At 47.3% G+C, this 17723-nt stretch overlaps 1 protein-coding gene across 3 annotated transcripts in view; it reads right to left on the reverse strand.

The window, feature by feature from the left end:
- Positions 1–1033: 1033 nt before the first annotated feature.
- The window catches only part of LOC138525661 (T-cell surface antigen CD2-like), a 651206-nt gene continuing 634516 nt past the window's right edge, over positions 1034–17723 (reverse strand). For all 3 annotated transcript variants that reach the window (XM_069635725.1, XM_069635729.1, XM_069635726.1), the window contains one exon: positions 1034–5523. In XM_069635725.1, the coding sequence (XP_069491826.1) occupies positions 2232–4241 (2010 nt within the window). In that variant the 5' untranslated portion in view covers positions 4242–5523 and the 3' untranslated portion in view covers positions 1034–2231. The remainder of the gene's footprint in view (positions 5524–17723) is intronic.

Raw genomic sequence — 17723 nt, forward strand, 5'->3', positions numbered from 1 at the left:
CTTTTGAGACCCCTAGCAACTTTACTAGATTTCTAGAACTTTCATTTTTTACCTGGAAAGAGTGAGCCTTTTTTCCCACTCTTTCATGTATTTTGATGTGTGTTTTACTTTTGTGTTCTTTGGATATGGAGTTTTAGACAACTCCATACGCATGATCTTTTTCTTGTGTGTCACACAGCACCCTCAGTGCAGTGGCACAGGGATGACTTACAGACTTCCCAATGTTTAAATACCTTCACTGGTACTGACTACTGTTTCCCAGTGAATGTAAAGTTAAATTGACTTTACTAGTCTTTTTAAATTCATAGACCAAGCACACACTATCTTCCTATAGAGTGTTGGAGGGGTTGCCTAACATCCCCTGTGTTTAAATACTCATGTAGCAGTCAAATGCTACCCTTTCCTCTTGAAATGGCTGGTGGCAGTGGTTTTAGAATGAACTACAATGATTTTTCCCGACCGCGAACACCGGTAGCTAAAGATCGGGTCAGCCATGTTTTTCAATATGGCGCCCAAGACCCCCCTGTAAAAACAGACTCTGGTCAACTTTTTTTGCTGTTTCTTTTAGGAAAGGCCTTTCTAGTGTTTGCCTTTACTAGTCTTTTTAAATTCATAGACTCAGCATACACTATCTACCTATAGAGTGCTGGAGGGGTTGCCTAGCATCCCCTGTGTCTAAATACTCATGTAGCAGTCAAATGCTACCCTTTCCTCTTGAAATGGCTGGTGGCAGCGGTTTTAGAATGAACTACAAGGATTTTTCCCGACTGCGAACACGGTAGCTAAAAATCGGGTCAGCCATGTTTTTCAATTTGGCGCCCAAGACCCCTCTGTAAAAACAGACTGTGGTCATCTTTTTTCACTGTTTCTTTTCGGAAAGGTCCTTCTAGTGTTTGTCTCTGTGTGCCAAACCAGGTGTCGGGGGGGAAATTCTGCTGGGGTCGGCGGAGCCGTCCGCGGACCTCCGGGCAGGGGAGGCCCCAACTCCTCCCGTTTATTCCAAAAGCACAGAGTATGAGGCACACGCAAGAAGCAAGGTGGTTCTGCTGTTTATTAGGCAAACGGCAGGGATGGGTCAAGGAACGTACGCGTCCGTCCTGACACACACACAATCTTGGGGCTCGCAGGCCCTTTTTACCCTTGTATGACGCGCTACTTGCGTCATCTTGGAAAGTTAGCAAAAAACCTATCGCCACTCTTAATTGGTCGCTCGAGTGGTAGGGTTAGTATAGCATACGTATAGAGAACATTGTTAGTGGACGAGGGTCAGTCAGGTGATACACTTGGGTTGTCCCTTCAACTTGATACTTGAAAATTGTTACATGAAGACCCCTGAGGATTGGTCAATGTTAATAGCGTCAGTGATAGGAGCCCCATGTTCTAATTGGTCCGCTCGCGAGCCTCCCAGTCTGGGACCATCGCCGTTCCCAGCTCGCGGTGCACCTGTTCTTTGCAACAATGTTTCACTAGGGTTATGTGTAGACAATGTGAGGATTCATTCACATGTGGTAGGCTGACTACTCCCACCGTCGCAGATGTTCATTGAATTGTATCGACCTGTGTCTTGTACCATGGCTTTCAGGCGTCTCCTCCCTCCTTGCCTTGGCATCCTGTCAGGTTCGGCTTGGTCACGTGAGGTGGGACCGTGTTTGAGACAGAATTCCGCACAATTAATATTGTTTTTCCACTGGGTGCCTGGCTTAATTTGCAGGTGCGAGTTTGACGTTGGTCTGCAGTGTACGAAGTTGCAACATCATGCCTTTGATCGTCTGCTTCTGGAATGCGGGTTTGCAACATTGCGGCCTTGGCTTTCTGCTTTCGCCAGGCTCATTCTGCAGGATCAGCAACCTGACTCTTGTTCTTTTAACGTCCATGGAAGCTCTTGCTTGTGGCCTACTCGGGCCTGGTGTATAGGTGGAACTGTTTGGTGCACAGGCGCTTTTCGTTATGGCACCATTTATAGTCTTATTCCCAGTATTGTGTCTTCATTATAGTTTGTAAGAGAAGCCTAAGCAAGTTTTATAGATGAGTTCATTGTGCGTCTTGTGTTTCTGCGTTTTTAGAAAAGCCTATGTATAAAATAAGAAAGATGCGCGTCCATGAGTATGTTTGTCACTTACGTCATTAGCACGGAGTATGTTCTTCGTGTAGATTGGTGTGGGCGTGTACAGTGTGCATGTGTGTTCAGTTGTTGGCTAAGTCGCCATGGCATCTCTAACGATGTGTTGGTTTTAGTCGAGTTGATCCGTGTTACAGGTGTCCACATGGGCAGGTCGTCTTATAGGGCAGGTGGGTGGGCACATCCGTATGTTCTTATACCATGGTATTTGGTCGTCTGGTAGGTGGACAAATTCATCTCGTGGCGGGTGCTTAGGTCGTGATCCTCTAGGCCAAGCGCGAGGGGGGTTTGGCGGGAGCCTGTTGTTCCATTCTCCCACTTCAGTCCCCCCTCTGGTCGACTTGTCGACCACAAACATATCATTTTCTTTATCTCCTCTCACCCTCCATATTTTAGTTATTCCTCCTAAATGTCCATAGTGGTTGACGTGGTCTTCAAATGACCAATACATATATGCACATGTTCCTCCGGGAGTGCAGTAGACCCATTTCCCGATGTAACTTCTTGGGTTTCTTGGGTTTTCAATCTTCACAGACGGTGGGTCCAGGTGGTTGGTCATTATCTGGTTGCGCAACTTCTCTCTCTCTTTTATTATGGTCCCTGTGTGTTGGCCGTCATCCGCTGGCATCAAGGGATGCATGCCAGCCAATTCGATCATCTCGTCTGTGGTACGTGTCTTCCTTGTCTTCCAAAATTTTATTATGATCAAGGTAGCTCCTGCCAAAATAGTACAACCAACTATTATTTTCAGTCCATCTGACAGCCAAGATGGCATCCATGACCATAAAACTGAAAACCAGCTCTCATCCTTTTTCACACCCTTACTTTCATCCATCATTTTAGAGTGCATCTGGGCCAATTGTGAAACTGCTTCTGTTAGTGTACCGTTGTCAGCATCGTTGGCAGGAATGAACGTACAGCATGATTGTCCTATTTTTGCGCAAACTCCTCCTTCCATAGCCGTGAGGAGGTCCAATACATATCTGTTCTGAAGTGCTACCATCCTCACAGCTCGCAGTTCTTCCTTTATTGCGTTGAATCCATTTACTGTAGAGTTGATAGTCATCATTAGTTCCCATCTAGTTATCTGGAGCCACTTTGCGTTTGCGTAAGCCTGTAGTCCTGGATGAATTATTGAGGAGAAGAACATTGCTGCTCTGCTGAATAGTCTGTGCTCTGGAGGAATGGAAGTCAGTGACGTTTCCGACCTTCCCCATGGATAATTTCCTGTCAGAGGTTCTCCTTGTCTCTTCTTTCTATTCAGGATGGTATTATTATCGTTGCTTCTGCTCTCTGGGCGTTTCGTATATTGTGCTGATCTCTTCTTCCTCTTATTTCCTTCATCCATTTTGGGGAAATTCGCCACGTTCACATGTTTCTGGGGTACCACTAGTGATGGTACATTGACGTGCACCATTGTGCATACACCATTCCACAGAGGGGGCAGTGTGTGGTATGCCTTTTCTCCACAAGCCCAGTAATGGTCCATTATTACTGCTGTTCCTGCTCCCCCCTCAGGTAACTCCACCACGCTTTCACAGTTGGTGTTGTATCCTACGTCCACCTCTCCCTTATGCTGGTAGCATACCTTAGGCGCAGATAATGGCAATATTATTATTGGGTCTTCATCCTTTTCTATCCACGTGAGCATGGGTACGTACTTGACCCAAGTTGTCCAACATCTGTGGTTGTGTTCATTAATTGTTGAAGTGGTTTCCTTTGTCACCATGTTACTGCCAACCACTCCTATCTCCCATTTGTTGTCTATGTACACTTTTCCTGTTATAGTCACCAGTGCCCTTTCCCAACATCCTGTTTTTCCCGGAACTTCAGCGGCATACCAGTCGCATGGTAAGTATTGTAGTGTTACTTTCTTTGTTTCTCCTTTTTCAGGACCAGTTGTTATGTATCTGAATGCTTGAGCATGCAAACTGGTCTTGAAATAACTCAAATAAGTCTTTAAGAAGTTGTTTTCATAGGGATATGTGTCTCGTGTTTTCCACACTAGTTGTACCACGGTCCCTTGAAATCTTCCTTTCGTTTGGAACAGGGCCAGGTATATTATGCATCTTGCCGTCTTTTCATCTATTTCTGTGGCAACAAATGTCCGAGAAGCGCTCATGGCATATGGTATTAGTGAGCAGACGTAGCAGCTGTCCTCTGTTGTCTGCTTCCCAATTTTAATCTGAATATGTGCTGCGTTTAGCTCTATTTTGCTTGTGTGCAATATTACTATTATCACCTGACGTAACACCTGTTGCAGCTGGGGGTGGGGGTATGTTAAGGTTGGGTACAGCAATAATATTGGAAGGATAGTTGTACTGCCATACAGAGGCAGCTAAGAACCCGGTGATCATCAAAATCCCTATCATCTTTATTACAAATGCTAACTTCACCGGCATTTTGCTCTTACCGTGCTGCAGTCCGGCAGCGTATTCTTGCGACGATAAAGTTGCCCGCCTGGAAGTACTCAAAAATGCTGGTTATTAATGTTAGTAGTTATGTTTCAAGCCCTCCCTACCAGATAATCATTCAGTGCCCAGGCAAATAGCTGTTCCCACGCCACTCTAAGCGATCTATCCCTTAGAGCAGGTAGGTGTGGGTGGAGGTGGGGCATTGAATATTCTATGGCTAAGAGGAATGCTGTGTAGTAGACACGCACCCTCTTTCTTTTTAGATACGTTGGCCTCTTTATTTCATACACAAATTGGTGTGACAATTCTTCTGGGTAATTATCGTCTGAAGGTACCATTTATACCTGGGCAGCGAATTTGTTAATTACCTACTTCCTTAATAGTACAATAATGCGCAATTCCTGCGTGTGCGAAAGAAAAGAAAAGAAAGCATTCACGTGTTTACATGTGTATATGTGCAAGGCAATGTCCTTTAGTGCTGTTGGTACCGTAATGGGGATGGGGGTTAATGGGCAGGGGTTTTCGGTCTCAACAGGCGGAAGTTTCTTTGCTCTTCGAGCGTGTGATCATGGGGTGGGCAGCGTGGGGATCACCCCTTAGTTCTTTAGTTACTGTCTCTGGTGAATTTGGGGAGTGACACAATATAGGGGAACTTGGGTCGTTGGCTGTGGCAGAAGTCTCTTCACTTGTTGGAGGAGGTGTTGTTGTTTTTCCAAGTAATCTGTCGGTGGTGTCGGGGCGGGTCTGTAGTTTGTAGATCTTTACGTCATGTAGGTGATTCCAGGCACGTTTGTCCTGTAGTTTTACTGCCCTCGTTGATACCTCTTCTACCAGATGGGGGCCAGTAAATCGCGGGTCGTTCCACCTCCTGTTGAAATTGCGGAGTAGTACGTGGTCACCTTTAGTAACTTTACACAATCCTTCCTTTTCCAGTTCCTTATCCGTGTTTTCTTGTTGGTTGCAGTTAGACACGCCCCGTGTTCGCTCGAGCTGTTGAGAAACAAACACTACACTAGTAATCAAGGAAGAAACATATTGATACATTTCATCACCAAAAACATTTGCACTACTGTCTTGGTCTGTAAATGCTCTTGATGTTGGCGTTAGAGGGAGGCGCATTTGGCGTCCGGTAATCACCTCGTGGGGGGTGAGGTGGTGGTCGGACCCCGGTCTATTCCGTAGTTCAAACAGAGCTAACGGAAGGCAATACAGCCAATTCTTTTTCGTTGTCTGCTGTACTTTTGCAATTGCTTCCTTTAGTAGGCCATTCAGGCGTTCACATATGCCATTGGCCTGCGGGTGGTATGCACATGCAAACTTATGCTTGATATTTAGTAAGGACGTGATATGTTGGAACATTTCGTTTGCAAAATGCGGCCCATTATCCGACCGCAGTACCTTGCACACTCCCCACCTGGGGAAAATTTCTCTCACAAGGAATTTTGCTGCTCTGAATGCATCTGGATGTGAGCAGGGTCCTGCTTCAATCCACCTCGAAAATGGGCATGCTACTACAATCATATACCTGTTTCCTTGACATACGTTGATCATATCAACGTAGTCAATATGGAGATGTAGGAAGGGTCCCTCTGGCCGGGGTATAGTACCTTTTATCACCTTCAAGGTGTGACCGGCAGTAAACTGTTGGCATGTGAGACAGTTGCTAATAAAGGTGGACACATGAGAATTTAACTCGGGACAGAACCAGTCTTCCCTAATACGTGCTGCAATTACTTCCTTTCCTGTGTGGGCTGGGTGATGTAGCTGGCTCAGGGCAGTGGTCAGTAATGCCAGTGGCATTACAACCTTTCCGGTGTTACTTTGACGCCATAGTGCATCAGTTGGTGACATCATGCATCCTCTCTTCATCCATGTTTCCTTTTCTGCCATAGGGGCAGCTGCTTGTAGTTCCATTATCTGTGTGGCCGGAAGGTGGGTGTACCCTTCTCTTATCAACATCTCCCTCGCTTTACCCCTCCCTCTCCCTCTCTCTGACTCTGGGGGGTTCCATATTTCGCCAAAATACGCAGCATATTTCGCGTGAGCGTCTGCTGCTGCATTCCCTCTTGAAACATGATCTTCTCCCTTAGTATGTGCGGTACATTTTACTAAAGCAATTTCTTGGGGGTTATTTATTACTTCAATTAATTCAGCCAATAGAAGGGCATGTTGCACTGGAGTGCCGTCGGCTCTCCTAAACCCTCTCCTCCTCCATTTTGACAGCCCTGAGTGTACTGTGGACGTGACATATGCGCTGTCAGAGTATATTGTCACCCGCTTATCAAAGCTTTCCTTTAACGCCAAGATCAGTGCGACCAGTTCTGCTGCTTGAGCAGAGTAATGCTGTGGTAGTTGCACACATTTCATCGCCACACACACTGGTACATCCATCATTTTTACCACTGCTGCCCCTGTTCTCCGGATCCCATCCCTCTGGTCAATTGTTGATGAGCCATCAATGAACAGGAGCTCACCCCCCTCTAGTGCGTTTTCTTCAACCTTTCTAGCACATGAGTATATTTCAGTAATTTGTGTACAATCATGTGCATAATCCCCTTCTTCAATTATTTCAGCTAAGAACCTTGCGGGGTTGACTGTGCTACATCTAACTATTGATAGTTCAGCTCTCGATAATATGATCTCATAACCTGATGCCCTCTGCGTGGTTAGGGTGGACTTAGGTTTGTTCAATATTGCAAATAGCGCATGCTCCACAAATAGTGTTGTTGGGCACCCCATAGTAATCCCTGACGCCTTATCTACCGCAAAAGCAGCTGCGGCGAGACCTTGTTCGCAAGGGAAATGACCCAACATTACAGGGTCCAAGTGGCCACTGTAAAACGCAACTGGCTTGTAGCCCATGCTTGTTTTTTGAGCCAACACTGCTTTCATTACTGCAGAGTCGCAATGTGAAAATATAAAGAATTGTCGATCGTAGTCTGGTGTGGCCAGTACTGGGGCAGTTGATATCGCACTCTTTAGTTCATCAAAAGCCTCCTTCATTTCCATTGTCCACCCTAACTTGTTTTCTTCCTTGTTAGCTTCTCTTAACGCCTCAAGCAGGGGTCCTATGTATGAACTGTAATCAAATACCCATGCTCTACAGTAGTTGCACATACCCAGGAACTGCTGTAGTTCTCTCACTGTTTGTGGCACAGGTGTTTTTGAAATGGCCTGTGCTCTCTGTGGTGCAATCTTTCTTCCATGTTGGGATATAAGTTGCCCAATGTAAAGTACCTGTTCCTGACAGTACTGTAATTTTTCCATGTCTACCTTGTAACCCTTTTCAGCTAAAATTGTGAGCATTTTTAATGAGTCTTGTCTGCACTTTGTCTCGTTAGTGCTGCAAATTATTATGTCGTCTACATACTGTAACACAGTGCTTTCTACTTCAATGTTACCCAAATCCATCTGTATTACTCTGTTAAATATTGAGGGTGACTCACAGTACCCTTGTGGCAGTCTGGTGTGTTTCCATTTTGTGTTCCTGTACGTGAAGCTTGTCAGATCTTGTGAGTCTGGGTGCAATGGTATAGAGAAAAAGGCATTTTTAAGGTCGATCACTGTAAACCGTGATGCCTCTGCTGGAATGCCACACAATATTGTTGCCGGGTTGGCGGTTATGGGGTATTCTGCTTCCACTATGTTGTTCAGGGGCCTGAGGTCTTGTATGAAGCGCCAAGACCCCCCTTTAGCCTTGCGCACTGGGTATACAGCCGTATTACATGATGATTCTGAGGGGACCAATATGCCATTATTTATAAGGGCCGTTATTGTTTCATATATGCCTTCATCTGCCTCTTTCGATAGTGGGTACTGTTTCACTCTGGGTAGTATTGCACCCTTTTTTAATTTTATCCTTACACCCCCTATACTTTTTATACATCCTACGTCATAGGGGCTAGTAGTCCATAGGGATGTCGGTACTTTTGCCATGTCTTCCTCAAAAAATGTAGCTGGGGTGGATGTGGGTGCGTCTAATGCTATTGCAATTTTCTGTGTCACTTGTGTATGTATTATTTTTAGCCATATTTCCACACTCATCATAAACACCATTTCACCTTTCTCCTTTTCCTCTGAAAAGAGCTCCTCGTCAGATACCTGCGTTAGCCTACATCCCTCAGTCAATGCTATTACTGCCCTCCACGCTCTCCCTTCATTGTCTTGGGCATGTACTGCGATGTAATCAGCAGTTGCTATGATGCTTTCTATGCTGACTGAGATCACCTTTCCTTCTTGTTCGTTGGCTGGTGTTTCTGGCCTGAACAAATAAGCTGTTGGCCTCCTCCAAATCTTTCCTTCTATACCAGGCATCCATGCAAATGCCATGTCTGTCCCGTACTGAAATAGTTCACCATCTACTGGCTCAGCCCTAATCGCTGTCTGGCCGCAGTATGCTTGCATAATTTGTCGTGCTGTGAGCATGTTTATTCCTGGGGTAGAGCAAATTATGCCATTCTCCGTAAAGGAGATCGTCATGTTTAACCTGTTCATGATGTCCCTTCCCATTATATTCACTGGTGAGGTCCTAGAGTATAAGAGAGGAACTGACATGTCATGATCCCCTATTGATAAGGGAACGTTATCCGTAAAGGGAACCAACCCCTTAGCCCCAGAAAATCCTTGGGTGTTCATGGCTTCGCCTGACATCTTAAATTTACCTTCCCTTATGCAAGACCGGGTTGCCCCGGTGTCGACAAGGAATGATAATTTTTTGTCACCTATCGTTACCTCTATGCGTGGTTCCTCCGCACTATTAGGTGTTACTGACAGGATGGGACACACCAAAGCCGTCTGTGGGCTGTCCTATTGAGGGTACAACGATTGGCCGTTTCCTGTGTAAGGGTTGTGTCCTAATATTGCTACCCTACCCAGTTGTGTTTGTTGTACTTGGGGTTGTTGTGTTGTCGCTACGTGCTGCTGTGGCTGTGGTTGGGTTGCTATTGGGTGGTGTTCATTTCTCTGCTGCAGCGTCTGTTGTTGTTGTTGTATGTCCTGTGTGGGCCCTAGTTGTCCCTGTTCGTTCCAGAACGGTGTTCCTGGTCTTACTCTACACGTTCGTGACATGTGTCCCACTAATCCACAGCTCCAACATACCGGTAGTTCTCTACTCTGCCATGGGAAGTTTCCTGTGTTGTCCTGGTACGCTGGTTGACCGGCGGGGTAGGAATTTCTAAGTCCTCCCACCTGCGGTTGTGTGTTATATCCGTATCCTCTCCCTCTAAATGTTCCCCCTCTTCCCCTGTTGTAATTATAATACCCGGTTCCTGGCATGCAATATCCCCCTCCCGTGTTTGATGTGTATTGTTGGAGTGGCGGCACCTGTTGTATTGCACCCTGTGATAGTGGTATTTGGGAGGGATCCTGTGCAGCCACTACTTGCGTTGGGTTCTGGGTCGTTGTTGCAGGTGTAGTTATTAAAGCCCCTTCCATTGTGTATTTAGTGAGCTTTTTCTGTACCAGTTTAGCCTCTTCCGTCTTCCTATCCTCTTCCTTTTGTTTCATTTTACCTTGCCATGTCCTACAATGATGTACTATCGTCAGTTGTATTTCTGGCCATGATTTTGCTTCCATTCCCACCACCTTCTTCAATTGTTTCTGAACTCCTTCTGGGAGCCCTTGAACTAGTATATGATAAAATATTGCTGGTGTTTTATCCCATTGTTCTCTAGTTTCCATGCGCCACTTCTCTTGTATTTCCTGGATATAATCAACAGGATCCTCGTTCTCACGCATCTTGCGTGATGTTATTTCTCCTATGTCTGACGTATCTGGGTACTGTACCCTCAGTGCTTGCCATAATGCATGCCTGCAGTTTGCGAATGGTGCTCCATCGTGCGATGTATTAGTTATTGTAACCCCAGTGAACCCCGCTCTCTTCCAAATGTCATCAGCTGCATCCCCCAATATGGATATTAGAAGGCCTTTTACATCCCCCACTGCCAATTTCTGGCCGGCGGTATATTTTTCCATTTCATATATCCATTTACCTGCACCTCCACTTAATGATGGGAGCCTACACTTAATGTTCTCTTTGTCTACATGCTTCCAAGGGACGTATTGTGGTCTAACCCCCCCTTTCTCCAGAAGTGGCATTAAGTTGTGTCTTTTCATATCCCTTGGGTTCCATAAAATCGACCCCCCACACCCGTCATCATCTTCCGCCTCTCTTATGTTGTCAGTTCCATCTGTAGTTCCCCCGCTCGTAAATCTTTCCTCCCCGTCCTTTCCTGTATTCGATGTGGGCATGTGTACCCGCCCTTCCTGTCTACGTCCCGGGAGGTCTCTAAGCCTATCTTCATAGGGTGTCACTTCGGTTGTGGATGGTGTTAGCTTGGGTGTATGGAGTGGGCGTGATGTAGTTGACCATGTGGGGTAAGATTGTGATGGTGTGCCTTCATATGCTTCCCTTTCCTTTTTTCCTTGCTCCTCCCCCCTGCTTCTCTCCCATTCATCCTTTCTCATACACACCCATGGTGAGTCTGCATTAGTCCGGGTGGCGTATAGTTTGTCTAAGCTTTCCCTTTCATTTCTCCCATCCCTCTCCATTCCCTCGTCATCTTCACTGCAGAAGTCATTTATAAATGGCAGTCCCCATTCTGTCTTTTGCCCCTTTATTGTTACCGTCTTTAAATCTATTAGGTCCGTTTTTTCGTTTCCTCCCTTGCTAACCGCTCCCCTTTGTGTTGATGTCGTTGCTACTTCTGTGTCCTTATATACATACCTCCTTCCTTCACTCTCTCCTCTCCTATCTTCTCTTCCCCCTTCATTTCTTCCCCCCATCTCTCTACCAATTTCCTCTCTTTTCCTCTTTAATTCCTCCATTACTTCACTACTCATTTTTTCCAATATCCTTTCATCCTCCTTCTTCCTTTCCCATCTCACCCTTTCTTGTTCCAATACACCCTCTATCGTTCTCCCTTCTTCATATTTCCTACTTGTTTCTGATAGTAACCTCTTCTTCCACATCGCCATTTCCTTTTCCTTCTCTTCTTCTTCCCTTTTCTTCTCCCTTAGTACCGCTCTTGATACTCTTTCTGCCGCTGCTTTTACCCTCTCGGCTTCTCTCCTTTGCTCCTCAGCTCGTTCCTTTATTCTTTCTACTTCGTTTTTACCTTCTTTCCTTTCCCTTACTCTCTCTCTTTCCTCCCTCTCTAGTCGCTTGATCAGCTCATTCTGCTCATCCCTTAACTCCGCCAGTCGTTCCTCTAAGGTCCCTTCCCTTTCTCTTAACTGCTCTTCCCGGGTCATTTCACTCTCCCTGGTATCATCCTCGTCCGTTTTCCTTACTACCTCCCTCTCTTCTCCTGTTAATGATCCTCGCAATTTCAATAGTAACTGTGCAGCTACCCACTCGTCCTGTCCTATTTCCGCAGGTTTCTCTTCTCCAGCCCTTCCCTTTCCTTTTGTCGTTTCCCTATGAGCTGCATATGGTGGTGGGCTGTATGCTGGGTTCGAATACCCCTCAGCCGCTCTTGCCTGTCCTCTTTCTATTTCTCCTAATTCTCTTAAGGGGTACAGTCCCTCCCCCTCTGTTTTTACTACCAGCGTTAGAGGTATATCGTCGCTCTGTTCCTTTTTTATTTCATTTTTTGTTAGTTTGTTACTCCTTTCTCCTTCTCCTCCTTCTTCCCCCGTGTTCCTGGTGCTACCACCCTTCTTTTCCTCATTCTCTCCTTCTTTCTTAATCTCTTTTCCTTCCGGTGTTTCCCCCATAGTGAACATCCCATTTGGTCCGGGTCGGGACCCCTGGAACATTCTCCACAAGTTAAACACTTCCACGTGGTGTGTTAATTTCTTCCCCTTATAGGTGCTATGTAAATGGTTTAATAGTGCCTGTTGAGTGTACGGATCGAAGCTACCATTAGGCGGCCATGATATTGTCATTTTGTTGTCCGTCCCTTGTGTCCATTCTATGCTATACTTAATCAGTTTCTCCCTATGGGGTGATAGTGTTTTACAAATGTGTTGTAGTGGGGTAGTGAGTGTGTTTCCCCATCCTCCCGATCCTGCCCCTCCTGACATGGTAATGCTCCACGTGTTGTCCTCCCCCTATGTGGTAGTTGTTATCTTGCTGACTCTTGTAGTATGCTGTCTTATGTCCTTACCTGGCCCCGTCAATTTGGGGACTTACGGGAGTCCACTTACACAATTATTACAGTATATTATTTACATTTAGATATTTCTCCTTTCTTTTCTTACGTTACAAAACGCTCTTGCGGCCCCCTGCGGCCGAGGCGCACGTAGCCCCCTGCGGCTGCGTACCCCGTGTGACGTTCTTATACAGTCGTCCTATTTTCAATTGCTCTTCTCCTTTTGACACTGGCCGTGGCCGGCGTTCTCCGTGCGCAGCCACGTCCTCCTTTTCGCCTTTCCTTGATCAATTCGCTACCGTTTATCTCCGTTCCCACTCCCTTACCTCAACTCTCCTTCCTATTGATCTTAAATGAAAGATGCTCGTGTTCTAGATATCCTATTAATGCCCTGGTGGTGACGTCACCGATCTCTTCAAGGTATAGGTAAATTCTCAACACCCTTATAACCTCCCCCCTTTAACCCTCACAGCTGTCTTCCTGTCTCGCCTGGAACAAGGTAATCCACAATATTCATATAATCGGACTGCGCACGCTGCGTCGCCTCGCGTGTGATACGCCCCTCGAGAGGAGGGCTTAACCAGCCAATTATCTTCCGTATTTAGGCAACCAACTAGCTACCGCCTACAGGGAAACGTCATCTACCTATCGAGTTTCTTGCTCGAACAATAGGGATCCTCATCTACTCATTGATCGATAAATACCAAATCGTAGGAAACCATACATACACACATTTACACGTAATCGCGACTTAGGCCAACCAGTGTCTACGAGCGGTCGCACGCGATGTTTTCGTGCTCCGCCCCCCCTTTCTCGCGTGACGTAGTCAACTCCTCTCTCGCTCGTTCAGCTCTCATTCATTTCATTGTCACGCTAAAATTGTCAAACCTTCGCCGCGCACCTGTTCAACACCTCCCGCCTCCCTTATTTACTTCCTCCCCCCTCCCTCACAATTTCACGTTGCTTGTTGTGTGTGGCACACTCACCAAGTTCTCCTGATGCGGGGTCGCTCGACTGCGTACACCCCTCCAAGCGGCTCGCCACCTCCCCTCGTCTGGACCACGTCTGGACACTCGCCAACCGCGGGCGGGATACTTCTCAACCGGCTCCCGAAGGCCAATATCCGGATTGCGCTGTCCGGTCTTCTCGCAGTTCCGCGATGGTCCTGTAGTCCTCAGAAGGGGGCAACGGCAGAGGGGGCCGCGCCGCCGGGCCTCCTCGCAGCAATAGTACTCGGAAAAATAAAATAAAAGCGGATCTTAAACAGATCTCAGCAGTGCCTCCAACTTGTCGGGGGGGAAATTCTGCTGGGGTCGGCGGAGCCGTCCACGGACCTCCGGGCAGGGGAGGCCCCAACTCCTCCCGTTTATTCCAAAAGCACAGAGTATGAGGCACACGCAAGAAGCAAGGTGGTTCTGCTGTTTATTAGGCAAACGGCAGGGATGGGTCAAGGAACGTACGTGTCCGTCCTGACACACACACAATCTTGGGGCTCGCAGGCCCTTTTTACCCTTGTATGACGCGCTACTTGCGTCATCTTGGAAAGTTAGCAAAAAACCTATCGCCACTCTTAATTGGTCGCTCGAGTGGTAGGGTTAGTATAGCATACGTATAGAGAACATTGTTAGTGGACGAGGGTCAGTCAGGTGATACACTTGGGTTGTCCCTTCAACTTGATACAAGAAAATTGTTACATGAAGACCCCTGAGGATTGGTCAATGTTAATAGCGTCAGTGATAGGAGCCCCATGTTCTAATTGGTCCGCTCGCGAGCCTCCCAGTCTGGGACCATCGCCGTTCCCAGCTCGCGGTGCACCTGTTCTTTGCAACAATGTTTCACTAGGGTTATGTGTAGACAATGTGAGGATTCATTCACATGTGGTAGGCCGACTACTCCCACCGTCGCAGATGTTCATTGAATTGTATCGACCTGTGTCTTGTACCATGGCTTTCAGGCGTCTCCTCCCTCCTTGCCTTGGCATCCTGTCAGGTTCGGCTTGGTCACCTGAGGTGTTACCGTGTTTGAGACAGAATTCTGCACAATTAATATTGTTTTTCCACTGGGTGCCTGGTTTAATTTGCAGGTGCGAGTTTGACATTGGTCTGCAGTGTACGAAGTTGCAACATCATGCCTTTGATCGTCTGCTTCTGGAATGCGGGTTTGCAACATTGCGGCCTTGGCTTTCTGCTTTCGCCAGGCTCATTCTGCAGGATCAGCAACCTGACTCTTGTTCTTTTAACGTCCATGGAAGCTCTTGCTTGTGGCCTACTCGGGCCTGGTGTATAGGTGGAACTGTTTGGTGCACAGGCGCTTTTCGTTATGGCACCATTTATAGTCTTATTCCCAGTATTGTGTCTTCATTATAGTTTGTAAGAGAAGCCTAAGCAAGTTTTATAGATGAGTTCATTGTGCGTCTTGTGTTTCTGCGTTTTTAGAAAAGCCTATGTATAAAATAAGAAAGATGCGCGTCCATGAGTATGTTTGTCACTTACGTCATTAGCACGGAGTATGTTCTTCGTGTAGATTGGTGTGGGCGTGTACAGTGTGCATGTGTGTTCAGTTGTTGGCTAAGTCGTCATGGCATCTCTAACGATGTGTTGGTTTTAGTCGAGTTGATCCGTGTTACAGGTGTCCACATGGGCAGGTCGTCTTATAGGGCAGGTGGGTGGGCACATCCGTATGTTCTTATACCATGGTATTTGGTCGTCTGGTAGGTGGACAAATTCATCTCGTGGCGGGTGCTTAGGTCGTGATCCTCTAGGCCAAGCGCGAGGGGGGTTTGGCGGGAGCCTGTTGTTCCATTCTCCCACTTCACAGGTTTGTTCACTTTGTTTGTTGGCCTTTGACAGGCTTCAGTGCTGAAGCCCTCCTCTGGCGCCTGACTGTCTGGGGTGGACAGGATGAGGGAGGTGACCGAAACTCCCTTTGCTTAGTCCCCTAGGAGACCTGACTGCACTCTGTCGTTATTGGCTGGCTGACTGTCCTGCAAGGACAGCCACCCTGATGGGTGAGTGACAGCTAAGCTGGAATGAATGGAAGAAAACTGTTTAAAAGCAGGACTCTGGGACGTGTAAGGCAGAGTCGACCACTGGAACGAAAGAACCGAAGATGAGCTGAAGGAAGATGAATGCTGCAACTCCTGGACCGTTGGTTTGCCCAGTGAAGCAGGGCTGCAGGTCCGAATTGCCTGAAACTCCCTCAACAGAGAAGCCCTTCAAGGACGACTTCTTCCCTTGAGCTGGTGGGAACAACCAACTCGCAAGCCACCTGGACACTGTCTCTATACTGGTCAAATTTTCTTCCGAGTGCTGTTGAAAACCAGATAGCCAGTGAGAAGTAAACCAGCTCGTGGACTTTAACGCACTCACACCTTAAACTGACGTTTTGCCAAGCTTGTGTTGTCTTCCCTGGGCAGTGCTGGAACCCCCAGATGTCCTCCTTCTTGTACCCACGACTGAAGCTCAGGAACAGGGAGATCTGCAGGAACTGCCAGGAATCACTGTCTCAACTACAGCTTTTCTTCACCCATAAGGTACTGTGCAAATGCGGTGGAGAAATCCCTTCTGCCGCAGTGAAAGTTTGTGAAACTTTCCCAACTTTGGAGCCTTGTTTGCTCCTAATCCGACATATAACTCTTTTTCTTGCAAGCTACTTCCAAGAACATTAGCAAAGACTTAACCGTTTACTACCAAAACTGTGCTATCCTATCCAAGACACTGAACCATTGACTTTGGCCCAGGCCTATTGAATTGAACTGCCTCTTGTAGTGAACTGAAACTATTTGCCCTGTCTATGAAAGTAACTGTGTGTTGATTCTTATAACTTTTGTCTTTCAACCCCTTTTGAAAGTTACTGAAGTGCCATTTTGCTCCCACTTCGTGGGAACCTAACTTGTTCAGAAACATATTGGTTTAGTACTGTAGTATATTATAGTGTGATATTGAGATGCTTCTTGCTAGTGGAAAGTTTTCTAACTAAATGTGTAAATAAATGTATATCCTTTTTTTGCCAAGAAACCTCGAGGAAGTGTTTGTTTGAACTATTGTGATTGCAGTCCTTTGTGTAATATCTTGTACTGCTCACAAATTCCTGAGATAAGTCTGGCTCCTCAGACACTGCTACCACATAACTGTGTAGTACTCGCTTGTACCAAAGGTGAAATTGTACTTACACCTGTTGTCTTAATTTTGTGTAGTGTTCCCAAAGGGTACTGCATGTGATTCTGCCTAACAGTCTCTTCAAAGGAGAATTTGTCCTACCCCAATGGACACTGGATTTTCTGTCAGAGAGAAATGATGTAAGCCAACTGATTGCTTCAGTTGCGACCTTCTCTAGTGCAAGTTTAATTTGGTTATTGTCATGATCCCTACACAAACACCTGCTGGCACCATTTTCCGGGCTCAGGCACACACAGTAGGGAGGATTTGGACCCAATGTATGGCTGGTTGGCAAAGGCAACAGTGTTTGAGCACTGCAGCCTGTCAGGTTGCCCACATCGTTGTGTGGGCAGACCCCTGTTGGGTCCCACAGGACATGACGTCCCGGACGTGTAGTCAGGGGAAGGGGGAGGGACGAGGGCAGGTTCGGCAGTTCCGCCGATGTGTTGAATAAAAGAAGTCGCATGACACCCGGCTCCCGCGTATCATTCCTGCACAAGCAGGGCCTTCTCAGAGGGGACGCTGCAGGTAGAAGCGGCGCCCCAACACTGGCGACGAGCGGGCACGGACTCCCCGCTGGCACCATGCCGAGGTCTGCGGCCGAGCAGTTCAGCGCGTCGGCGCGCCTCGGGCACGACGGCCGGCTGTACACGGCCCCCCTCCCGCATGACAAAGGCCCGGATTTCGGCCCACGGGTGCACCAGAGTCACGGGAGCACTGAGTACACGCGGCCCCACCTCCCGCGTGACAAAGGCCCGTACTCCTCACACGGGCGCCCACGGCACACGGGCGCTCCAGAATCACGGGAGCTCTGACCACGCGCGGCCCCGTCTCCCGCATGACAAATACCCGTACTCCACACACGGGTGCCCACGCGAAGGCGTGCAGGTGCGCCCGGTGACAGCAGGAAACGAGGGAGTGGCGCCAAAGGATACAACCC

This window comes from Ambystoma mexicanum, chromosome 7p, assembly GCF_040938575.1.
Source record: "Ambystoma mexicanum isolate Mex_15411 chromosome 7p, UKY_AmexF1_1, whole genome shotgun sequence".
NCBI classification, from domain to species: Eukaryota; Metazoa; Chordata; class Amphibia; order Caudata; family Ambystomatidae; genus Ambystoma; species Ambystoma mexicanum.